General features: G+C 44.5%; 1 protein-coding gene across 1 annotated transcript; it reads right to left on the bottom strand.

The window, feature by feature from the left end:
• Positions 1-735: 735 nt before the first annotated feature.
• On the bottom strand, positions 736-26,210 carry ALDH1A3 (aldehyde dehydrogenase 1 family, member A3). The gene is made up of 11 exons (XM_009871160.1): positions 26,076-26,210; positions 23,689-23,818; positions 21,969-22,030; positions 19,098-19,226; positions 16,543-16,656; positions 13,517-13,619; positions 12,314-12,498; positions 6,756-6,920; positions 3,766-3,923; positions 2,544-2,618; positions 736-1,108 (listed from the first exon to the last, which is right to left on the bottom strand). Exons 1-11 carry the CDS (start codon positions 26,148-26,150, stop codon positions 1,036-1,038), a joined length of 1,269 nt encoding a protein of 422 aa, XP_009869462.1. The 5' UTR covers positions 26,151-26,210; the 3' UTR covers positions 736-1,035.
• Between the last annotated feature and the right edge of the window lie 359 nt (positions 26,211-26,569).

Raw genomic sequence — 26,569 nt, forward strand, 5'->3', positions numbered from 1 at the left:
AAAGAAGCAGTGAGAAGAGCTTATAAGGTTTACTCTCGTAATAATAGCCCTGGCTCAAAAAATGAAGAGATGGTCACGCAGCCTGAAAGTTACAGAGGAAGAGAGAGCAGGGAGAGCTTCTTGCAGCTCTTCTGCTCCCTCCCCCAGATCAGAAGGACTGGCGTGGGATGTTTTCTGTGGGATATCTACCATGCTACATGCTTAGCATTTAACTCGGTGTCATTGCAGTAAATACAGTGCAAAATCCTCTTGCGAAAAGTGCTATAGTGAAGGTCTGAGAAACAATTGTGACTCATTTGGAGCCAGAAGGGTTAGCAAGTCAGTAACTTGCATTTGCAGCATGTGTAATGTGCGCACACCAAAACGTCAGGTTCCAAGGACACTTGGAAGTCTAGCTCTGTTGGGTGAAATACTGGCCCTGAAGGAGTCCTCTACGAAACTCTCACAAACCTCATTCAGGGATAGAATATCACCAATATGGAAAATGTCTGTATCTTTAGAGAGACCAAGATAGCTCTTTCAAAGAGAATTTCTTAACAGACCCTTCCAAGAAAGCTTGCACTTCCAAACTCCGGCTGCAATCTCCACGTAAACGCCGCCAACTTCAGTCAGGTTGTCTTAACCCCCACCCCTCAAGTCCATTTATGCCAAGTGAAACCCATGTGCTTCTGCAGGTGTTGTAACAGAAGGTACCAGAAGTCTCTCTGATGTGCCCTTGATGTCCGCGTACGTCAGGGTACGGTTTGAAAGCAGATGTCCGGCAAACACTGTGACTCACCAGCATTTTAGTCACAGGCAGCAGACCGATGTAGAGCCAGGGACTTGTACGGTACAAGTGTGTGCTGTGCTGTCAGTAGGGTCACTTAAATCAGTTTTCAAAGAGCCAGTTGACAGGATGGAGTCCAGTAGATTCAGTGTTTTTAGAGGAATAAAGTCAGGTGTTTCCATTTTCCTTCCTACCCCTCCCTTCCCCCTTGCTCTGAACACGTCCCCATGTGTCACATTCAGAGTGTCAGCGTTTTAGGCCTTCTGTCCTCATGAACTCTTCTGGGAGAGTTTAATGGTGACAGTTTTCACTTCGGTGTATTCTGCCAAAGCGTATTCACCGCTGCAAAACAAGAGAGAGGAGGGAAGGGGACATGGTAGCAGTTAATGTGTACTTCCCTAAGATAAGAGATTTCTACACAAGTGCTTTTTAGCCACCAATCGACAGACATCAGGCCATTATTATCAGATCTGAATCAACTGACACAAGCTCTCAGTCCGGCCCACAACTTGGAGTAATTGCTAAGTACGTGCATCTAAGTACACACAACTGCACCCTGCTGTAAAAGAAACATGGAATGCTTCTGGTCACAGTAACCCACCTTGTGACTGTCTGCCTAGGGAAAATCAAGTACTATTGTGAGAACCCACGGAAGAAACATCCACCTTAAATAATTATCAGTGCTTAGACAGTAATTAAAGTTACTTTTTCACTGAAACTAAGCTTCTATCTACAAGATACCATGTAATCAAGAGGGCACAGTTGCTCCGGAAACACATACCAATGACAGACCCCACCACTGCACTATGTCTTGGTTGGCTGGAAACTGGCTCTAGTCCCACGCCTTGCCCCAGGGATAAACCCCTGACAACTTTTAATTAGCTAGGCAAAGTTAAACCATAAGGTCTCAGCATATATATGTCCCATTTGAGGATTCATTCTTTCGCTGTGCTTAGCCAATGAGGCGTCTTCATGTCCCAGAGCAGCAGATGCACCAGAACAGCTACTGGAAACAGTTCCTGGAAATAAATCTGAATTATGGAACAAAAGGTGCATTAGATTCCTTCAAAGAGTCTTCTGAATGGTGTAATAAAATCTGCCTCTCACCTACACATGTAGAAAATTAAGATTTAAGTGAATTTCTCAGCTGTACCTCTAACTTACAAGGTGACCTTAGTATAAAAAATTTCTGGGTTAGTAACTAATTAGAGCTGTAATGTCTGGTAGCCATGCTGCAACAGGTCAGGCTAGGGAAGAGAGAGAGAGGGTCCGTCCGTAATTTAGTAGCCAGCTTGGCAGGTGGGAGGTGGAACAATTTTTGGAGGTCCTTCTTTGTTGTTCTATCTCCAGCATTACAAAGTCAGAGGTGGGAAAAGGTCAAACTAGGAGCAACGACACAGCAGTCAAGAGCGGTCCAGATAAAAGGGTGGACATGTAAAAGTGGAGGAGGTCTGGGATGGATATCAGCGTCCCCAGCCAAGGTACCGTACTTCTCCCTTGATCTAAAAATCTAACTAGTCGGGAAAAATGCTTGCAAGTGGAATTGCCTGAACTGGAGTTATTAGGAGCCTATAAAGCAGATGAAGGTAGTCCTTAAGGCACAGCTCGTGTTCTCACACTGTGCTTTACATCCGTGCTGTACCTGCTTAGCAACTCCCTGGGCAGCATACTGCAACCCTGATAGCTTAATAGCAAATCCAACGTTTTTTTCCACTGAGTTACAGTTGTTACTGCATTCACCTTCCACACATAAACAAAATTATCGAGCAAAACTTACAGTTCTCTGCCATTGCCTGACATTTTAAAGCCACCAAAAGGAGCCTGTGCATAGAGAGCGTTGTAACAGTTGATCCTACAGTAAAAACATCAATTGCAAAAAGACAATTCAATATCAAGGAAAAACAAGGTGATGACAACAACCGTACAAGAAAGGCCAAAATCTGTCCATTTTCTATTTATAAAGTCCATTCACTTGAGAAATCAGATTTTAGTAATAGAATCTTATTTTGCTACAGAAACATTTGAGTGGTACTCAGTCTGACCTACCTCTCACCTCAGTCTCTAATGGCTGAGACATTAAAAAATAGAATTCACGCTGTGTTCAGAGCCATGCTCAAAATAAATGGTCCAACCTATTCCCTAGTTTAATAAAGCACGTTTGGAAACGAGCATGTTTACTCGGAAGCCCATCTAAACACTTACAAGCAGGCTCCACCACCCACTTCCAGGTATAGAAAAAAAGTCTGACTGTGTTAGACAGTTGTGTCACAGCGAAACAAAAGTGCCAGCCCCATTTTTGTAGCTGCTAGGTAGAAAAAAGCTAACACAAGTACTTCCTCAGCATCTCAGTAAGATCAAATGACCGAAGAGAGACAGCTGTGGCTTGGTGCTGTACGTACAACACATCTTTCAAAGCCCAGCATCCCCTTTTCATGTAAATATGACTCAGAGGCAGATTCTTCTGGCACCAGCTCTTGAAATCAATCCTATGCATGCATCAGAATCAGACACGAGATCAAATTCTTATCCTGAGTGGGGAAAAAACCGAACAGGATTCCATCTTTAAAATTATTTTAATATAAAATGAGAATTTTTGTCAGCAAAAATAGCTACTTATCTTTCCGACAGTGTTGTGGTGCCATCTACTGTCCATATTGATTTGTGCAGCTAAGATCCCATCTGACGCTACCTAAAGATTATTAGAATTGCTTCTTTTCTGCTTGCAGGATTTTGAAGGCATCGTGTCTGGTGGAACTTAACACAACCTTACATTTTCAGAGTTTTCCAACCGAAGACCTACATCAACTGAACATCCAGTCCACTTCTTGCCAGACTGTCTGGTCCTCACCACCTTATTTTGACGAATGGATGTTGCTTCTGAGCAGAATATCAAAAATTAAGCAGACTACTAATACATCTTGCCTCCAGCACTTCTGATTCCAAATCATGCATCCCTTTGTCCTTCCAGGAAGTGAAATCCCAGCCCACACTCTGCTTACCAGACAGTTCCTGACTGCAAGGCAGAAGCTAGTGTTAACGCTCTGTCCAGATTCTTTGTGAACACCGCAGCCGTAAGTCCGTACTCGGTACTGTTGGCTCTTCTTATGACCTCTTCTATACTCTTGAACTTCATAATTGGCTGAACTGGCCCAAAAATCTGCACATATAACAGAATCACAGAATGTTCGGGGTTGGAAGGGACCTCAAAAGATCATCTAGTCCAGCCCCCCTGCCAGAGCAGGATCACCTACAGTAAATTGCACAGGAACGTGTCCAGGTGGGGTTTGAATGTCTCCAGAGATGGAGCCTCCACACCCTCCCTGGGCAGCCTGTTCCAGTGCTCTGTCAGTCTCAAAGTAGCCGTGGCGCCGGCACCCTCACAGGGAAAAAGTTTTTCCTTAGTGGAACCTCCTGTATTCCAGCTTGTACCCATTGCCCCTTGTCCTGTCATTGGATGTCGCTGAAAGAGCCTGGCTGTGTCCTCCTGACACCCTCCTTTGACGTATTTATAAACGTTTATGAGGTCACCCCTCAGCCTCCTCTTCTCCAAACTGAAGAGATCCAGTTCCTTCAGCCTTTCCTCATAAGGGAGATGTTCCGCTCCCTTCATCATCCCTGTGGCTGCGCTGGACTCTCTCCAGCAGTTCCCTGTCACTCTTGAGCTGAGGGGCCCAGAACTGGACACAATATTCCAGATATGGCCTCACCAGGGCAGAGCAGAGGGGCAGGAGGACCTCTCTCAACCTACCAGCTACTCCCTCTCTAATCAATTAGACATTAGCACAGAAAATCATGGCAATCCTGCTAATCATTGCTAATCACGGTAATTTTGAAGTAATCAGAATCAGATGCTTTGTTTGGACACTATATTTAAATGTTATATCCTAGCCTCCTCGAAGTCACTGATGGAGTCTTTTAAAAACTAATCATTACACTGTCTTCAAAGAAAGTCCAGCAATGTGCTATAGTAGTTAATATATGCAACAAATAATGAATCATCCATAACAATCAAAATAAGCAGAGTAAGATCTGGACAAGTTTCAAATGATTCATCCTTACGGCTACTCCTTTTGAACTCAGAAGCTGAGTATACTCAAGAAGTAATTAATATATTTCAAGGGTTGCAAGTTTTCTTCTTTTGTTTTAACTCAGCTTTTGTCACGGCATGCAGTTGATTTGCACACAGTGTGTTTACCACGTACGTGTTTGACCACAAACTTGGCCTCCCAGGTTGCCAACATAAAGGCAGCCAGCATAAACAACGCTTCCAAACTCCTGGCATGGAGGCTCTCATCAAGTCCAGTATCAAAAAGTGGGGCCCTTTTCTGGCCTGACTGGCCTTGCAGTACAAAAAGTCCCCTCCAAAGGTGAGATACAGCATCACTTGTGTCACCTTGACGGCCAGGTTAAGCAGTTTGCCTGACCTTCAGGCTCATGTGTTTCCAATATCTTAGTGTTTCTAAATATCTTTGTTTTGGGAGATCCACGTAGTTAACTGGAGCCTTGACCCTGGGCAAAGGAAGAAGGTGCATTTGCAACAAAACTGCAAATGAATGAAACTGGGTAAGATTCACGAATCGTGACTTGGGATTTGGAGTCAGTTCATTAAAAAAAAGGCCTGTCATGGGATTTTCAGCTCTTATTCCCTCTATTTTTAGAATGTAACTCATGCCCAGACTGACTGATATCTTTCCCAGGTTCCTCAGAGATTCTGTGGCAGATCTGAGACATCGAAACATTTCGCCAGGAGTGAGCAGTAAGCAGCCTCATAAAAAGCACTAGGCTAAACGATAAAATACAAGTGCCAGTCAGACTTTGGCAACTACTTCTTTTCCGTTGGGGAACATGATGAAAAGTAGATTAACTTCTTTTGCAAAGGAATATCACAGGACCTAATCACATGCAGCTTGGTCATTTTTCCTGCATATGAATAATGAAAGCCAGAGTATTAGATCTGCACTTTGCCGGCTTTGACCGTGTTTTCATATAGGAAAAAACCAGTCAGCCTCAGAGGATTTCACCATTAGAACGGAATCTGGGATTATTTCAGACGCTGAGGCTACTTGAGAAAAGTTCTCCAGTGGCAGTACAGCAGGACTGCTCCCTCTCACCAGCTTCAGGTCGTGGAGTTCTTGTCCTAACTTTCTGCAATAAAACAATTCCTTTTTTTTTACAAAGTACTGGAGCAAGAACACACATTATGTTGTCCTTTGTCTCTCTAAATCAGCATGTACTACAGCTGAGCAATTTCCAGTCCACTCAGTAGGAGGTGCGTAAGAGCACGCAGCAGCACAACCATCTGTCTGTGTAGAGGGGGAGAGCTTAACTCTCTGTCTTCAGAAAACCTTCAAACTTCAGGGCAAAGAATATGAAAAATTGCTCCAGCCTGCCACAGTTTCAGTTATTTGTATTCACTTATTTATATTTAAACTGAAGGAATCAAGCAGAAATCCTTCCATCGCCACTATTATTCAGAAACAGCATTTAGAGCAGCTGGATCTAGGTAAGGCATGGCTTGTATTTTGCATTATATTACATTATCCTGAAATGAGACCCAAAAGCTTTAGAGGGGAGTGTTAGCTACTATGTTTTTATCTGGCTTTGTTATTGTCCAGAGTACTCTCACAGGACTGCTTCCCCTTTTGGAAAACACAACAAAATGAGGGAAAGCAGCAAGGCGTTAGAAAGGGCTGGCAAACAGACACCTATTAATTGCAGAAAAATTGCTGCTAAAACATTTTGACAGCTTTTTGGCCCATTCTGCTCTCTTCCTGCTCCTCTCACACTTCTACACACACTCCAAATCGAAGGTCACTTTGCAGATACTTCGTTAGTAGAATGGATTTCAGCATTAGGACACTGAAATAGGTGGAATAAGTGAAACATCTATTTTCCTCTCTGATTTTCACCGCAAACCACAGCCATACCTCTTTTCTTTCCCATTTACAGCAGCAAATGCATATAAAAGTTCGGGTTGCTTATACTGTACCTCTTCTTTGGCGATGCGCATGTTGTCGGTGACCTCCGAAAACACAGTGGGTTTTATAAACAGGCCTCTGTCTTCAATGGCGAGACCTCCACACTCCAGCTTCGCCCCTTCTTTCTTCCCACTTTCTATCAGCTCCAGGATTTTATCAAACTGCTTTTGGTCAATCTGTCAGACACAAAAGGAAAAGAAAGAGGCAGCAGCACCTGTAGGATCACCCCTCCAGAGACTGGATCCCGGTGTGCAGCCCAGGAGCACATTTGCAGGGCACTGTCACACCAGAAAAGTTTCCATCTCGTTCTGTGCTGTAGCAGTCGGGCAATGAAAGACAGGACGTGGGCGTAGCCCTGAGCCACAGAAAACAGCAGGTGAAGTTAGATGCGGTAGGTTCACCTGATCTAATAGTTTGCTCTCCCCCCTTTCGCTTCCCCTGCGTCCAGGATATGCACGCCCACAGCTCACCGTGCTTCAGCTCTGGGACTTACCGACTTTCTCCACACACTGATTTAGCTGGGGAGCACCGTGAGAACAGCCTGAGATGATTTTTGCTGGCCTAGCAACCTCACTCAGCTCCGCAAGGGATCTGACCAGCAATGGAATCAGTGCAAGGGAGGGAGAAGCAGAGTATATAAACTATTAAATTAACTTTGCTGCTTCACCCAGAGCTATCTGTCCCCAGCTGGAGGAACACAACAAGCTCTGCCTCCACCTCTTTCCACACACAGGCGCTGTATGAATGGCCCCAAAGGTAAGCCCTGTTAGCGGGGTGACTCCTGAACAACTGCTGCACTGAAGCGGTACTTTTAAAATCAGAATCACCTTGCATGGATCTTAGAGATGAGTATCATCCAAGCATTTTTTGGATCTCTGGACTGGGAGCCATATTCTCACTTTTAGTTACCAACCTTGTCTAATTCCTCCCCACCCACACCTAAATATAATAAGTGATCTCAAACAGTCAGTACTGCCCGGTTGCCAGCCTTTAAACTAGGGGGTTCAGTAGAGGCGGGGAGCAGCCAGTCCTAACTAGGGGACACTGAAGTCACGCAGCTGTGCAGTCCTGCTTGAAGGAGACATCACGTACTCCACGAGGAGAGTGGGTCACCTCGTGGGAAGAATGTGCAGAAGCCCACAGCACTTCTGAGCAGTACTGATCTTCCTTTTGAGCTCCACACGGAGCCGTGGGCTGCAGGTGCCATCGGGTTTCAAACGAAGAGATGTGGCTGTTCGCAGGGTGCATAATTAAGCAATTAAACACCTCATCGCAGCACACCGCAGACGGTAAAAGACTGAGGGAGACGTTTTAAAAAAAGCAAAACCAACAAAAGCCTCGACAAATTCACTGAAGCGATTAAGTAAGACCCCACCCACTGGTTCAAGGTGCCTTGGCAGCCTGGGAGGTTATTCTGAAAGCCAGGTATCACCAGATGCTTGTACCGCTTGAATATCCATCCCGAGGCATCTGGTTTTATTTCAGCAGGGCCAGTTGCCAGCTGGGACTGTTTACATAGAGTGTTCCACACTCGACTCCTCCAGGTTACAGACTATATCCTGTCCCTTGTTAATCCTGGCCACACGCAATCCAAGTTTTCATGCTTTTAGACAAATATCAAAGCTTCAGGAGGGTGTCCTTGGGGTACTTCTGGTACACGGTGAAAACAGAGAACAGCACATCTCCTGTCACACAGATGTGTGCACCACATGCACGGTGGACAGCGTGTACTAAATACTCACGTTCTCTCTCGTTTTAAGATGCTACCCAAAAAACCGCTTGATACGTACGACTGCACGAGGAGATGTGTGCCCTCGTGTAGGATGCAGAGTGTCGCACAGTAAGTTTGGCAGGTGTCATATGTATTGTCTATTTGCCTGGTTGCTTAGCTGCCAAATGTAAATAATTTGAAAATATCTGCAAGTGCTTTCCATCCTGGCATGTCTGTGATTCAGACCAATCCAGTTCATCCACTTCACATCACACAAAACAAAACAAGGATATTTATACAGCTGTAACTTGTTGCAAGGCAAACTATAGTTAGATGAAAAGACACTGGGGAAAGAAAACATTTGTAAAAATGACATGCAAGGGTGGAACTGTTTGTCATTGTAACTAGAGCTTACAAGGTTTGTTTAAATTCTGTCCCCTACTCCACTATTATTTATGGTTCCAGCATTGACTTCTATTAAAAACAAATGATCTGATAGAGCAAATTCTACTATTTGTCCAGTTAATTCAGAAGAGAAGGAGGCTTCTAAGGATCGCTGCAATGCTGAAAATTTGAGCACCCCTGAATCTTTGTCTCTTGCTTCATTTAAGCCAAGAGCACAAGGAGCAGTTTATCCTTTTCCAAACCTAGCATTCGTAATCCTAAAGAATAATCTCAGAACTGTGTCCAACAGACTGTTGGACACAGGCTCTTTCTACTTACATATTTTACTTTCATGCTTTAATCCTAAAGTACACAAATGTCTACAGTCTAAGGAAAATATTCACCATCGTAAAAATGAGACAATATGCTTTGGGCTGAATAACTAACTACTAGTTAGCAAATGCTGTGAGGCAGCCTTAACAGTTAATTTATTCCTGTAGACCAGGTCTTTTGGTCCCCAAATCCCAAGATTTGGGGTTTCACAATAATCCACCAGGACATCAGTCTCACCTAGAGCAGTTTGCTGTTCACAGTTGTATAACGCACTGATTAATCAGTTTGCCATCTGTGCAGATTTACTTTATTACTTCCTGTGATGCAGCTCACAGGAATCCAAAGTTTTAAAATGCCCTTGGGTCTGCGCTTGAGGTTGGCACTCAAACAGTCCTGAGCACCCCTCAGGTTTCTTGTGGTCTCCTCTGAAACCCAGCCAGCCAACACAGTCAGACACATGTGAGTTTTGGAGAAGTCCCCTCAGAAGCATGCCTCATTTCTGCTTAAACCTGACCTAATTTTGATCAGAGCAGTGCAGTTTATACCAGCATAACCCAATACCGCAGCTGACACACTCTCTTCCCCACGCCCATGCCACAGCATCCATGCCAACGCGCAGTAATCCACATCAGGGGACCGACCCGAGGGAAAACTTTCTTCCTCGCTTCCAAAAAGGCTGGATCAGACCTGAATCAGCCAGTTCCCCAGTTGGGTTCATAACTGCAGGGGAATACAGGAACAAACAGCTGCACACAGGACCACCTCTCCAGGACTAGTGTACATCGACTCTACGTTCTTGTGGAACAGTATTGTCTGTCCCCCCAGCGTGTCCAGCACCAGGTTTCTCAGCAGCTACTTAGAGCATCTTGCTCAACCATGGTGCGGTTTGGTTTCACAGAGCACTAGCTCCAAGTCTGGACCACAGAAACTCTCCTATTTTACACTTTCAGAACTGTAAGTCACAGGCCCTGTTGTCCAGCTACAAGCCCTCGGAGCTGATGTACCAAAAAGCTCAGGGGGTACAATCACTGTCAGTCTAAAGGCTGGCTCCAACTCTGTCCCACTGCTGGCTTCTAAGCCAGTGATCACCCCAGAAAGAAGCCAGCACAGCAGCATGTGGCCGTTTTTGTGTATGTTCACCCTTGACCCACACAGAAGGAGAAGGAAAACCTGGGTCTGAAGTCACTGAGGCCTGACAGGGAGACATGAAGGAGAAGATGAAGACAGATCATTTTTCCTGGTGATAATTCCCTTATCCATCAGTTCAAGATAAAAAAACCCATCCGACTCTCAGCAGAGCAGGTTCCTTCAGGAACAGAGGGGAAAAAAAAATTATCTGGAAGCTTCACATTTGAACAGTAACTTGTGGGCAGGTGTGAATTTTTGCTGCTTTTGGAGGTATTTTAAGCCCTTGTGACGCTGCATCTTTTCTCTCTTCTGCTTGAATTTCCGTGTGTTGCATCTTGCAGGATAGGCTCTGGAGGGTGAGCAACTGTAGCTGCAGAGGAAGGGGTTGTTCCATGGCACTGGCAGCCACACAGAAGCTTCAGGATTAACAGTTTCCTCCCACTCTCGCAACACTTTCCCATCTTGGGCCTGACAGTTGCATGCACAGAAGTTGAGGTGTGTGTGAGGGTGCACTATCTCTCCTAGCTACAAGTGTAGCAGGTAAGAGAGAATGGGGAAAAAGGACAGATGGGCCATATTTAAAATCTGACCAGATGCTGCCATCTCAATTTACTGTTATCCTTAATTAAAGCTCTGTATGCCAAGAGCCTCCCTTGAGCCACAGCAGTGATACCAGAGGAAGGTGCTCTGACATAGCGCTGGCAGCCTGGCAAGAGGCCGGGGCACGGATGAACTGAAATAAGCAGCCCAGTTGTACATATTCTGTTCTCTGTAGTGTGTTTCATCCTTTAAAATCTCACAACTACTCCCTGTGATTTCAGGGGCTGTTCTCATGAAACCGGTGGTCTTTGTCAGATATGGTTCTGATGGGACTAACTACAAATGCAGCTCACTTACTTCTACTGCTGGATAAGGTTTAGGATGATGTTGTATTAAAAAAACCAAACCAACAAAACGAAAACCCAAACAACAAACTGAAAAGCCAACAGCCCTTAACAGAAGGTAAGAGCAGACCTTGAAATGGTTTGAGAGTCAGCTCATCTCTGCTGAAGCAAGTTCCAGCGTGGGATTATTTTCCTAAGACTGCTGAGTGGTTTGAAATCTCTTTCTAGGCATGTCACAGGGATAGATTTCACCCCAGCATGAATGGGGATGTGCATCACCTTATTGCCAATGCATGAGGACATGCAGTGAGGTTTTGCCCTGCATGAATCACGTGTACATGGGCCTAGATCCAGATGAGGGGAGGCAGATGTCGTCACCACCATCCCTTCTCTGGGGGATCTTCTATGGCATCAAGGAAGAAAACCTCACGGTGCAGTACTGAGAACAGGAGGCCTAGTCCATAGAGTTCTGGGATTCCCCCTTTATTTCTGGTAGCAAACAGTGGCCCTGTTTGCTACCAAAGAAGATCTGCTACCCCAGAAGATCTGACCCGAGGATCATCATCCTCCGTAGTTTTCCACCACAGCTCAGATTGCTTCGGAAGACAAAAGCAAGAGGAAGGCTCTGGAAGCATTGACGAGGCTGGTCATGACAGCAGCTTGGCATGGTTTTTCCTCCTAATTCAGCTGAAACTTCTCCAAAGGATCAGAAAGGGAGCAGAGGAAGAGAGGGAAAGTGGGGACTCTGGAGTCCCTGGGCTCTAACTACTTGTCATCGCCAACACAGCCAAGCAGCTGAACGGCCATTTCCACAGCTGCACTCTTCTGCGCGCTGCTATTGCTCGCTGCAACATGCTTTGTATTACTGCACCAAGGAGACAGCCCCTTTCATAAAGCTGGATAAGAAGTGAATTAAATACATTTGTGTTTAAAAAAATTACAACATAACATTTCAACAGTTGTGATTAATTGATATTTAAAATAGAGACAAAAATAAAGCCATGATACATTACTCACCCTTCAGCATTTCTGCTGGGACCATATTCATAAGGATAATATTTACACAAGGAAAATTAAACGAAAACACAACCAAAAACCAAACAACAACTGTTCTCAGGCACACAGTTACCTGGGGCCCTTGCTCAGTTCTGGCATCAAAGGGGTCTCCAACCAGTCGCTTCTTGGCGTACTCCACGCTGCGCTTGACGAACTCCGGATATATCTGCTCCTCCACAAACACTCGCGAGGCAGCCGTGCAGCACTGCCCTTGATTGAAGAACACGCCTTGATGGGCACATTCCACCGCCAAGTCCACTGCAACGAGGCCCAGGAGGGAAAAGTGTTACCACATGCACAGTTTCAGCCTTCCAGTGTTTCCAGACTTGTTTTTGTCTTTCTCTTTTGAAAGCCTTCTTAAAAAATGCTGACAATGGTCCACACCCATTGAAGGCACTCACAAGGCCTCATGCTGCCCCCAAACCAGATCTGTTATTATATCCAACCCCCTCCCTGTTTTTTGTCTCAAGGTCTAGTGGGCCATAGCTCCTGATACTTTCTTCCACGGGGATTCCCTGAGGGCAGGCACCAGTTTTCCTTGCTGCGGGAATTGGGATGTGGATTCCTAGATACTGTGCGATGGTTCCTGAAGAGTCGTTTCAGTAGTTTAGAAAGCAACGTGTCCTTCTGTTTTACAGCCAGCTCAGCCCGGGTCCTCCCAGTGCTCAGATGGCACAAACACCTCTGGCTTTGAACCTCTGCTGTACTGTGCAGGGGAGTGGAGAGAGTTTTCCCCAAGTCAAACAGGATTTTCCAACCACTTTGGGGGTCATCGGTTACACATATCCCCTAGTGCTACTCACTAAGACAACAAAGTTGCACCAGAACACGTGAAAGGAGTCCTGCAGACCCCCAGGAGAAAGGTGGATTAGATCAGGTCCTACGAAGCTCTCCTGTCAGGAAAAAAAGGGGCTGCGTTTTAGAAAACTCATTTCCCCACTGCTTGGCTCCAGCTCTGCAGTACTGCCAACCAAAAAGAAAGCACCACAGCAGCAGAAAAGCACAAATGCAAGATTTATCTGTAACTGCAGCCATCCCCAGGGAAAGCAACTGTACAACAGTCTGCTCATTTGCCATGGGAATGGTCCCTGTGCTGGGGAAGAGCTCCAGTGAAGCAGAACTGCATCCAGCTCTTGGACAGAGGCTTTCTCCAGCCTTTGGGGTGGATACAGTGGCAAACACCAGCCCTGCTAGCTGCCCGGGGATGGCAGAGACACACAGAAAGCACCACACTCATAGGCTTTTACAGCAAATAAACACAGCAGCCGGTACTTACAGTCCGCATCTGCGCACACAATGCAGGGGTTTTTCCCTCCGAGCTCTAATGTCACTCTTTTGAGGTTGCTTTTAGAAGCAGCTTCCTTGATCAGTTTTCCGACCTGTAGCATTGAGACACAAAGAGGACAGGAGCTCTTGCTGCTGCGATGGGTTGGGTCAAAACCAGCCCCAGCGTTACTGTTTGGTTTGGGCAGATCTGAAAGGGCAGGCTACGTGGGAGAGCTACGGGAACTGTATCCTGAAGTCATCTGCTGCGCAGAACGGCAGAACAAGGCATTTCCCACCCGCTGCAAGCTCGTGAGCAACACTGGCAATCAATGGGGCTCCAAGGTTTGAGTTTTGCTCTTAAACATTGGAAAATTCGACCTCTTAGAGTAGATCTTGCAAGGCAATGATAAGAACTCACTGTTCCTATCTGTTGCCACTCCCATACCAGAAAGCCACGTAGACATTTTTGACATTTAGGAGAAAATGACTACTTTCTGACAGTTTAGGCTGAGCTGCTTCACATCCAGGAGTAGCTGGCACATGTTGCTTCCAAGGCAATACTCAAGGATGTCAAGAGATGAACTACAGCTAGCTCTGCCGTGGCACTTTCTACGCGGGAATCGAATGTGACCATCTGGTGGAATTTATCTGGCCACCCTCTCCTGAAGGGAAGGATTTATTCTGCTTCCAGAATTTAATCTAAGTAATGTCAAACTGAGTTTTGGTTTCCCTCTCAGAAAAATGGTTTCACATCAAATGTTTTCCCAAATTCTGACTGAATGTACTATTTCTTTTTTATACTGGTAACATCAAGACAGCTTTTAAAAAAAAAAAAAGAAAGAGAAAAGAGCATAATTAAAGCATCAGAATCATTCAGTATGAGTTAAAACTATTTGGGAGCTTCAATTGTTAAGCCAGGTTACTTTTTAAGGTGTGACCTTTTATTTGAATTTCCTCATTTTGTGGTACTCTACCTTTGCGCATGACAACCTTAACTTCCATTTCTGCCTAGAAATACTGTTGCCCTGGAGTGGAGCTGTGAGCAAGGAAGACACTGGGTTGTTGGCTGGCAGTTACAGGTCTGCATTCCTCACGGTTTGCCTTTGTAACTCCAGCAAGACTCCTGAGCCTAGCAGTACTAGTTGACTGTACTGACTAGTACTGAGCGACTCCGTCTCTAGTCATTCAGCTGCCTAGTCCTAGAGGCAGCAGAAATAAGTGAGGCATCATGCTGGATACACGAAGCTTCATAAAGGCATTGCTATAAGCTAGCTGGCCAACGAGGAGTAAGTTAATAAACTAAGGGAAAAGAAAAAAAATAGATGGGAAAATTCTCATGTAGTTTAAGATCTGCATTTCCAGGCTGGCGCTGAGCCCAAGCCAGGGCTTAAAAACTAAGTCAAAATGTATTTTGAATTAGCTTCATTTCCTGGCTCAGAAACAGTAGCATTATGCAGCAAATACTGCAGAGATGCAGCTGAACTCACAGATGGGTGGAGGGGGAAGAAAACACTTCTAAATTACACATGCATTAGCAAAGAATCTGTCTCCCTCAGTGTTTCCTGCACACCCATGGATTAGGAGGACAAGCAGAGTGTCTATAGCAGGTTTCTGCCTACAAGCTCCAGCAGCTGAGATCTTCCTTCAGCCCTTAATCCACTGGACACTCCTTTTTCATTAAAAACCCAAACAGATCCATGTGGGCTGGACAAGTCTACAAGCTTTATTGTTTTCCCACAGCCAGCACCTAATCTGGGCTTAAAAATTTCTGATCTAGGATTTGGAGAGAAGCATGTAAGTGGGTAAACTACTAGATTAGCCGAGCTATCAAGAGAGTAAAAGCTCATTGTGAACTTTTACTTTATTGCATTTGTGTTTGTTCCCGTGATCCCTGTACAGAAATGGAGGCTTAACACACCTTCTCCTCTGGGATAAGCAAAGCAGTTAGCACCTACAGAAAGCCACTAGATGGTACTGTTGTTAAATTCAGCAGCTTTTGAGTGTTCCGCGAGTTACCTTTACCGACAAGGAATACCATTCCAGGTAATTTGTCATCATTATGCAATTAGATTACAGTCCACGATTATGAGGACAGGTATAAGAAGGGATGAATTAGGCAAATGCTCAGCAAGAATAATGTTACTCAAAGCAATAACTGTGGACAGACTCTATTTGCCTCAGCTGCACCCATCGGTGTCGGCATTTCCACTCTTTGGATGCTGCCTTTCTTCGGGGGTTCGTGTATATTGCAAGAAAAATCCGGAGCAGCGAGTGAACAAACATTCACATTTCTAAGCAAGCTTTTGTTTGAGGACTTGCAGCAGTGATTACTGGCAACAAACGTGTTTGCCTGCCGCAGCTGTGCTCCGTTCTGTGGACTCGGCCAAGCCATGGGCTCCTTTCCCTGAAGAGGACAGCTGTAGATGTCTGAGAGGTCTCGCTTCCACCCCTCTCATAAGCAAGGCAGCTACTAACAGGGGGAAAAAAGAAACGGATAGAAGGTGTTTTACTGTGCAGGTCTCAAAAGAAGCTCAAACGTTAATCTCATCCGCGTCAGCAGAGGAAGCCTTGGGCACTAGGCCATGTTTGTATTTAAGTCCTAGCTCCTCAGAGGTAACTAAAGCCAAGGAAGAATTGTTCACGGCTCTGACTGACATGTTTTCCAGTTGCACATGCTTGCAGAGCAGGACTGGCAGGCAAACGTGCCCAGAAGCCCCATTGGGTCAATGACACGATGTTAAGTCACTGCCAGCTTCTCCTGTAGACTCTTACCTTAAGTCAGAGCATCTATTACTTACAGTTCTTACACAAACGTGGCAGTTTGGTAAAACTCAGCTGACAGAGATGTGGGATTATCACAAGCATGAGGACCTGAATTAGACATATCCCAAACATTTTAGAGAAATCCTGTCACACAGAATGTGATGGAAAACAGTGTTGGCTGTAGAGAAGTCCAGCCTCACGTGGATGACAGTTTTAGAGGAGAATCCAAAGAGAAACAGCAGTGGGGTTTTTTATGAGAAACCCATCACCTACCTTTGTTGATCCAGTAAAAGCAATTTTGTCAATGCTGTGATGGGTAGAAATAGCAGCTCCAGCTGTGGGGCCGTAGCCTGGCACAATGTTCACCACACCTGGAGGGAAACCCACCTAAGACAGAGGTTAAACACAGCTTTGTAGAGAGAGAGATTTTGAGCAGTCAGGAGCTGATTTGCACTCCTGAGAGCGCAGTTTAGATTTCAGGAAGCTTGAGTTAGTTGCACTATAGTCCTTGTCCAATTAAGAGTTGCAAGCTGCAGATAAGGAACCCGTACTGCATCACTGTTTTCCAGACTTTCCAGTAACATGGCTGTGTGCTACCAGCTGGAGTGGACGTGGGTGAAAGTAATAGCCATGCTTAGGAAACATTAAGTTTCAGTAAGACTTCTTGGAGGAATCTCAGTTTCAAGTCAAAAGAGAGTGAGTCTTTTGGCCAGACTTGGCCCCCAGCTACTGCCGTGCAGCTGGAGCCAAGGGGTAACTGAAAGAAAGTTTGTTTTGAACAAAGGTTGACATTTGTGGTTCTTCAGGGGCCAGGGGGATTAAGAAGTCAGTAAAACTTCACTAGATGATGGGGCTAATAAAACAGGAATACAACAGCAGATGGTAACAGCCTTGTGCCAGTTTCCACCACATTTACAACCTAGATTAGCCAACTAGTAATTCTGCCAAAAGAGACAAATGGCAAAACTTCAGGTGAAATTCTAGCGTGTGGAGAAGTGTGGGACTTACTGGTCTCTTTTTACTTCCCGAAACAAGAGTTTTAAGGATTATGGTCTTCTAGGTTAGCCCTGCCCTACTACTGATTGCACAAGGTTGTTTTTCCTGCAGCTGCTAACAATGGAATTGCAGGATATTAAATGTTCATTTCTTGTGGCTTTTTAACATAAAATCTCAATAAATGCAGTTGCTGCTTTCTAATACAGAAAAAAGGGAAGTAATTGCTCATAGCAGGGGGGTAGGAACTACAAGATCTTTCAGGTCCCTTCCAACTCAGACAATTCTATGATTCTATGTAGTATCTTGCAAAAAAATGATCTTCATAAGATTTTTTTTTCAGATTTTTTCATAAATTGCAAGGGCAGTCTGACTCCTTCTATGGATGTGACAATGATAAAAGGAGTTTCACAGAGGCTTGCATCTTGGCTAATGAGTTTTTAAGAAAATACTGCACATCAAACTGTGCAAGTGATGGTGTTTGGACTAGGCAGTAAAGCCACAAGGAAGCAAAAGATTGGTTCAGATCACTTTGAACCGATTTTTTCCCCCTGTTTTTCAGCAAAAATAAAAACCAAAATACTTTGGTTGCCCCCAAATTATTTTATTGAACCTAACATGTAGTTTTGCTTGCGTATTAACATCTTCTGCATCCTTTTAAAGATTTAAAAAAATAAAAAAGTTTAACTTACTCTTCTGAAAAACAGCAAATAATTTAGTTAATTTTGCGTGGAGAAGGGAGCATTTTCAAATAAAATTATTCTGCTCTAATTATGCTTCTGCCTTGAAGGACAACTGTGAGAAACTGTGAGGCAGCTTAGAATTTCAGCTCAAAATTGTTTTTAGGGGGGAAAAGCTATCCCTGTGTTTGGGGAGCTGTATGTCAGAGGGAAAAATAAGCAGTGTCATGGCTGGGCTAACTAGAAGTCATGAAAACTGCACCCTGTGCTCTCTCATCTTGTGTAAACTTATAAAGGCAATTAACTGCAGCAGATACTTAACTGGCAATATTTTTGCACTGCCTTTCCTGACAGAACAGCCCTAAGTGGCAGTTATTGACGCATCCTTCTATTTTCTCACAGGCTGAGCCAAGAACAGACAAAATCATCATTATCACTAGACTGAGCCCAACAAACAGACTTTGCCAGCTGAGAGGCAAAAGCGTATCTACGACCCTTTTAGCTTTCCTCACAATTAGCCCCATACGTAGATATGGGAAGCCGATGTACTGACCAGTCCTGTGCACCTCCCACCACCCTTGTATGGTTAATAGATGGGAGGGCACCTGACAAGCCCTAAATCAACATTTTGAAATCTCAACCTACGATCTTCCCTCTATGTCAATACCGAGTTGGCTTTACAGGCCAGACATAGCTAAATTGTTCTACAAACCGCAGAAATTCCCAAGAATTGTTTCCCATGGCACTCTGTCTTGGTTGAATTACCCTACTTAAAAATGGTACGAGCACAACACTGATGTTTAATCACACTTTTTCCCCCCCCCCATTGTTTAATAAAACTGAGCTGTAGTCTTTCCCTCATTTGGGAGAGGGGAAGACAAGGCAGAGAAATAAAAGCACCATTTCTTCTCTCTGCAGCTTCCTGAGGAAGGAGAAAAACCTACAGGTTTTGTGGTCTTTGCTACCTCCCAAAGAGCCACTGCCAGTCATGAAAGCCTTTGTATAGAAAAGACTGAAGACAAAGGTTGTTCTCATTTTCCTCTGTGAGGCTTTAATGTCTTTAAAACCTGAAAACCTATGCAGCCAATTCAAAATACACTCTTGCTTACCACCTTAAAAGAACGGTGCCTAGATGGGATGTTCAGGTTTCCTTACCTCCTTGATCAGCGAGCCAATGTAGAGCGATGTGAGAGGAGTTTGTTCAGCTGGCTTGATAACCAAAGTGTTTCCACAGCACAGCGCTGGTGCCATCTTCCAAACCAGCATCAGCAACGGGAAGTTCCACTGCAAGAACACGAGGCTGGTCAGATCAGGCCAGCACGGTCACCTACTCACTTCCCCACCTTCACACAGCTCAGGGAGGAAGAAGCAACTGGGAGGCCAGAAGAGAAGCAGCTGCTTACAACGCTGTGTTTGCTTGGACTGCGGTGTATAACTGCCTTGATTTCCCCCTCGAGACCCCAAATATCACTGGCAGTCTTCGAGCTAATCCTACATGTTGGACAAACCTCTGTGTGCTGTGACCTCAGTCTTTACAGGCATTTGGTCACACTTTGCATAGGATTTTGGCTGTTCACAGAAACTGTGTTGGAGGCAGTGTCCAGATGCGTCACTTTTTGTACAGTGTTCTTATGTGGAGGAATTACAGGATGAAACTGCTCATTGAAAAAAAAACCCTAATTTTTCTGTGCTAGGTGTTGGCTGAGTAGTTAGGAGTTATGCAATACCATTTAATTCCAGGTTTATAACGAGGAAACTGCAGTGGGTTGTTCAGCCACAGAAATCCAGGGGAGGTCTTTATACTGCCTTCAAATTGTAAATTGCTCCTTTCCCAATTAGTTTTCTTATTTGGAATTAGGAACCAGTCCACATCAGTTTCCTCTGTGCTAATCTCTTTCATGGTCATGTGTATTTGTAGATCTTGGAACCTAAGCAAAAAGTGGAAAATCTAGCTCACGCTGAATCTCAGAAAAGTCGTTTGGCAGCAGAAAGGATTTCTTCATTAAAAATAATTAATGCTGCTTTCGGGATGATGGAAGAAAGCCAGCAGTATGGGGACTTCTTGTCAAGGCTCAAGCCAAGGGCCTTCAGCTATCAGCAAAGAAGCCAAATATGTTAGGAATCCACAAATTCACACTTACAATTAAATTAGCAGTGTAGCTTTTAAGAGATGAGTTCTGTCCTAACCCAACAGCCCTGAGACAAAGAAGAATTTAGTCTAATGGTCTATTCTTCAACCTGCCTCTTGCTCTTTCCCAGACCTGTTTTGTTTCAGTGATCTTCTCCACGGGCCACATCCCATGATTTGCCCATTTATCTCTTTCTCCTAAGCCTTCTTGAAGGCCTGATTTTGCAGTTCAAGCCATCCACACCTACACTACTTTTTGACACTTTCAGAGCATGACATAACTCCATCAGGACCTTTCCATTGCAGAACAGCTGATGAAAGTAACAGTAAAGGACTTCAGGGCTGTCTCACAACACCACCTTGGGATAAAGCTCAGTCATACGCTGTACTTTCTAAGAACTTCCCTTGACAAGGACATTGGTTTGAATACAGTTAAGCCACAGGAAAAAGGGAGGATTGTTAATTGGTTTAGGAAGATCTATGCAGAATAGAGACAGAATTCTTTTAAACAGAATAGAAATATAGAAACCCATAGACTGCTGGTGTTAAAAGATCAAACTGGAAAAAAATATTTAAGAGGATTTGGTCTTAAGTGAACTGAAGACAGATATGGTTTTGTTGACCTCTGTCATCCTTTTGTGTAAAACCTATATTGAACCTGAGTCAAATCTGGTTCTATACTTTCTCCTGTATTTATTGCTGGGGTAGGGTCAATCTAAAATACCCGAAGTCCCACAATGTTCCCTTGTAGCAGGAATCCCTCCAAAGCTTCCTACATGTAGGCTTTTGAAGGTACAGTTTCCAAAAGCATTGCTGCGTGCCAAAGGTGGCTGAAGTGTGACCAGGAGATACCTTCTAATTGCAGATGAACGAGAGAAATCTGATGTTTTGATCTTAAGTCACAAATTCTAGTTGCTCACAAGCTGTCACATGGCTTGTTCAGACTGACAAGCTGTGCTGAAGTCATGAGGCCAGACATCTGATAACTAGTACTGACCATCTCCACTTTGCCTCGTCCTGACTTCCCTAAATAGACCGAACTACCTTATCGCCAGAGATATAAGCTGAGTCCTGCTGACGGAAAACGCACCATTTCTCCGGATGTCTCTGGGAACTGGACCGGACGTGGTATTTCCAGAGTTCAGCAAATCCGATACCCCGCATGCATTTCTTTCAGTCTCTCTTATAACCTTATCTCAAAGGTCAAAACCTGCCATGAACTCTTACTGATCCAAGTATCCTAACAGAGAATCCCGGGGGCACCACCATTTGCCTCGTGGCCTGTAGGACACTCCGTTCAAAGCATTTTACAAACAGACAGGAACAGACTAGGTCTCCAATGGGGCTGTTAAGTCTTCCTGGTTGTCTGTTTCAACAGAGCAAGCAACACACACTAAAATTGGAGGCATTTCAAGAACTAGCCACACTGGCCCCCTCCCCAGCAGAGAACGAGACCTCAAGGAAAAGAAAACTCTGTTCAGTGAGACTGAATCACAGAAAGCTCAGAGAACAGCCTTATTAAGAATGGATGTGATTTAAAACGCCAAATTATGCATCAGCACTAGGCAGCAAGAAGCTAGCACGCGTCATGACAAGACGGTTGTCCCAGCAGCGCAAGAGTCAGAGCTCCGACTCGTCTCTGGTGACTGGTGTCAGCCTCTGGGAGGAATAGAGCATCTGATTAGGAGACCCACCCTTCCATCACAGAGGACTTCATGCTGCCAAGAGCAATTGGCATGGGGGTCAACCAAAAAACTACATCAGGCAACCGCGAGGGGAGTTCCCTGCAGAACAGCTGTACTTAACAAGGAAGCAAACGGCTGCAGCACAAGATGGGGAGTGCACGTGCACTTTTTCCAGTTCTAAGGGAGATGTGGGGCACCGCCGCTGCTACTTACTGGAGTTATAGCTCCGCAGACGCCCATCGGTTCGTGCCTGGTGAAACAGACAAAATTTTCATCTGCAAGACAAAAGAATAAAAGACAACAGAGTTAAAGTCCTTGCTTCTATGGGAAGAGTGTAAGGTGACTGCACACTAACGGGCTGGGGACAGAACTGAAACCATATTAGACAAAGAACCCTCTATCTTTTCATCTTAACTCATGCCTCCGGGACACTCCAGGCAGATGAAGATCTATTTGAGAACAGGTCTTGCGGTCTTAGCTCAAAAGCCAAACTCACAGTCACAGCAGAGCCCTTTAAACCCAGGGGTTCAATTCCTTCTGCAAGCTCCCTGTGTTGAGGCTAAGAGGAGGATAACTCCCTGCCCCATAGAAGAGCAAGTACAAATTGCATTCAGACTGCATCTCACTGAAAGAAGCAAAGTACTTGTCCCCCTGAGAGTTTTCAAACATGTTTTGTACAGGAATCACATCCAGTGTAGCAGGTATTGCGTTTCTGGTAAGAAATCCCAAAAAGATGAAACTCTGGGAGTATAGTAATAACATTAATCTTAAAATATTGCAATTAGTCTTTCAAAGAGAAAGCCGGAAGCACATTTTCCTTACAAATTCATTCTTGCTGAAAACCTAGTTTCATTGGGAAGATGTGACAGAAATTATGACCATTTCTAATCACAGCTTTTGGAAACGATCTCACATAAGGACAAATGAGCAGTGTCCAGGCAGGTAAAGTTTCATGTTAACCTGAATGAGGATGACTGATCTCAGTTAACATGATTGACATCGCTCTCTTTGCTGCCTGCACAGACTGAGCTGGTTCAGCCCTTCAGAGCCCTTCCTCTGGTGAGGAAGTTTTGTCTGCAGTGCCTGTCCTTCCTACAGTCTCAGGGATCACCCATAGGCAGGGACAAAATAGGCTGATTTTGAAAATAGATTGTATAGCTCATCATGCCACAGGGACATCCATTGTCTTAATTTGTTCTCCCCCAAACCATACTTGAACTTACATAGCTTATACAGCTGGGCCAAGGTGTTCTCTCTGTCCCTGCCACAACTGTTCTGGCTCTGCAGCCTAGGAAAACTTTTGAAAAATCTCTTTCAAGTGTCAGAAAACTCCAAGAGCTCAGTGTTTTGGCTCCTGAAAAGGGTCAACATTGCAGACCTTCTCTTTCATAAAAAGTTAAGAAAAAGCACTACATGATCTCTCTAAACATCTGTGAGCCAACACTGTTAGGGATGTGGGAATGTCAGTGAGGTGGGAGACACTGCTGGGTTCCACATCAACTCTCTGTCACATCCCTGTGGCATCTAGGACAGCAGAAGCTTTGCTGCTTTCAAACAATCGTCCCTAGAAACCTCTGTCCCTACACTCTCTGGCATCTAAATTCATTTCAGGGATACCTAATGAGAAAACTCCCCTATAACGTATAGGGTTGGTTTTTTTTATTTAAGAATTAGTCTGAATTTAAAACCAAAAAGGTTTCTCTGTTAAAAATGCAACAAAATAGCCCACACATCATTTTCCAGAGATCTACCCTGGCATTCACATTGTTCTCTAAGTTTAAAACTTGAAACATATTTACTTAAAACACATCCTGAGACGGAAAGGAAATGCAGACTATTTTTGCAGGTTTCCAGAGCCTTTCCATGTGTCTCTTTCCCACCCCCTCAAGCCTGATCTCATCCCAGCTCTGAAACTGGGTTTGAAGGAACTTACCCACTGGGATAGTCCTGCCTTGAATTTTATCAGCCCATCCAGCATAATATCGGAGTGTTTTTATACAGCCTTCCAGGTCAATGAAATAGGCCTGAAGAAAAGGTTTTCCTGTGTCCATTGTTTCCAGAGTCTGAAAAAAAAAAAAATAAATTATATGCACTGTCAGACAAGCCAATGATTTTTCTTTAAAAAAAGCTCTTAGAGAAATTATTTCTCAATTCTATTTTGCCTTGTGCTGCAGGCATGGAGTTTCCTGTAGGAAACGGGCTTGTTAATACAAATAAAGTAGAAGAGAGACTGGACCAAATAACCCCGATGCGTACAGAATCATAGAAGTTGCTTTGTTTAGTGATTGCAATGAAAGCACATCTTCTGGAAGGCCCCGGAAGGTGGCTGTGGGTGGGATACAGGACTGTGGTCTGGGGCACTGATCAGAAATGATGCGAGTGTCCTGACTTCACCGTAACTGATCCTCCAACGCAGATGTTCTGTATTCCAGATGGTGTCAGTGAAATCAGTCAGACTCACTTTCCTTTTATTTAGAAATCTATTTTTTTCTGCTTCACAAAACCAACCTATGAAAAGCCTCTTTGTCCACAGGATGACAAAAAACACTTTTTTTTTTTTTTTTTTTTTTTAACAGAGTACTGGTGAAGCAACCTTTGGGCTCAGATCTGTGCTGAAACTGAGGCAAGGGAGAAGATGCTTCCCTAAAGCAGCACTGCTGCTAAGCAGCTCTAAATGAAGTCCAGTCTGGGTCTGTGTCCTTCTCAGTGTTCTGGACGTCAGCTCAGTGGATGCTCTGTTCTGCACTCAAGGCATTAACTGGGGTATCGGTGCAGATGACCAGCACATCCATAAAGGAAGCACTATCCCTTGGTAGATTGAAACATCTTTGTTTACATATGAAGTCATACCCTGTCATCTTCCACAGACATCAGGGTCCAAACAGCACTCCAACAGGCATTCCCCTTGGAATGCCTAGGATTGTTATCCACTTGGAACGTCTGCTAAGAAAACTGATTTTTTTAAGTCATTACTTAGCATGCAGCCAAGGCTGGTTTTCTGCAGTGAAAAATAACACGGCCAAACAAGCCCTCCCCGATCAGAAAGCTTGAAATGAGTGCCCTGGTTTAGGGAAAAAGAGGGTCATCTGAAGTCACATCAAAAAGCGAGCAGAAAATGAGCAGTGTATTCACAGACACATATATCTTTTTTGTCCTTTTATTTGTTCATCAGCACCGTCTCCATTCCTGATTTTTTGGTTTTGTCCTGCAGGAACTGGAGGCTCTCATGTGGTTAAGAGCCACTGCATTGGAGAAAGAGACCCAGCTCAAACAGTTGTGCAAGTACATGCTCCTAAGCATATTCCATGGATGTTAAGTCCTACTGACCTCAGTGGGGCATCAGCTCAGGAACTTAAACTCATCTAACAGCACTGAATGTCACAAATGCCATTCCCCTGAAGATAAACAGAGACAAAGTGCAGCATTGAACTGCTGAGTGCCAAGGACCAAGATCCTAGATACAGGCTGACAGCAGCTCTAAGCTGAGAGATGCTAGGATATGTGGACACGATTTGGAAAGTTGGCCAAGGCCCAGAGGGTCTAAACCCTTCTCCCAACTGCAGCACATTTTAGCTTGGGTCCTACTCCCCTTGTTTTGCACCACAACTTCCTTCAGGAAAGGATAAGGAATCATTAGCAATAGTTCTTCACTGCAGAAGTTCACACAGCTTCACGAATACAAAGAAATTCTCATAAACCAGTGCATTCAGCAGGGAAAGAAACTGTTCCCACTTACACACATTTTAAACTTTGGACAACGTCCAGCAAGAGAAAGATTCTTCTTCCAGCCTCTCGTTTTAGGGGAAGCAATTTGCAAAGAAATCAAACCGGCCTTGCACTTTTGCAGTTAAAAAAAAAAAAAATAAAAAAAAAAATAAAGGGCTGAGTCAGTTGTAGAGGTTTGTGTTTTGGTGGGTTTCTTTTGGTGGTGCTGGTTGTTTTGGGTTTGTTTGTTTTGGGGTGGGTTGTTTGGTTTAAGATAAGAACTGGGAGAGAGCTATGAACATGGAGATGACTTAAACTGTGAAAAAATACGTTTATTACTTTGAAAATTTAAGTGTAATATGTGTAACCACTCCAATAACTACCTAAAATTTTGAACAAGTCAACTACGTAGAAGAACTAACAGCCTTCTTCTAAGATTCCTAAAATCATCCTGCAGAATGAGGAAGCCATGACTCCTGCATGGACTCTTCTGCCCTTCATAAAGGGTGAGAAAAGAAAAACATTAGACATGGATGCAGCAAAAGCAGAGAGTTGGAGCCCAATTATGAGCCAACTGTTGCTGGTTTATCACGGCTCACCCACCACAGTACTTACTGCCAGGATAACTCTGTCTCGCTCGAGAAGATCGGCCAGCTTGTGCAGGAGTCGTCCTCTGCTTAGGGCATCCATCTGCCTCCACGGAGACCCCCTCTGGAACGCTGCCTTCGCTGCTTCCACTGCATTATCCACATCAGGCTAGAGCGGCCATGCACACAAGAAAACCTCAGGTTACAAGGAAGAAGCTGGACAATGGGACAGAAACCCCGCCAGGCTGCTTCCTAGATGACTATGTGGTGGTTAAAACCAAGCTGTCCAACAAACCTACTTACATTTTACTCCTGGATTTGGACTTGAGCCCGCTTTCTTTATGCAATAATCCAGAATCATGTTCCTGCCAATACAGGATGCAAGTGACACTAGGAGAGGCCAAAAATACAAGATCCTAAATCTGTTCCCACTACCACTTCCCTAAGCATGACAGGCCATCCTCCTCTGAAGAAGTGTGGGAAGGAATATCCTCCATGAGACAGATCACAGTTTTATCCAGG

This window comes from Apaloderma vittatum, unplaced genomic scaffold (assembly GCF_000703405.1).
Source record: "Apaloderma vittatum isolate BGI_N311 unplaced genomic scaffold, ASM70340v1 scaffold38976, whole genome shotgun sequence".
Taxonomy (NCBI): Eukaryota; Metazoa; Chordata; class Aves; order Trogoniformes; family Trogonidae; genus Apaloderma; species Apaloderma vittatum.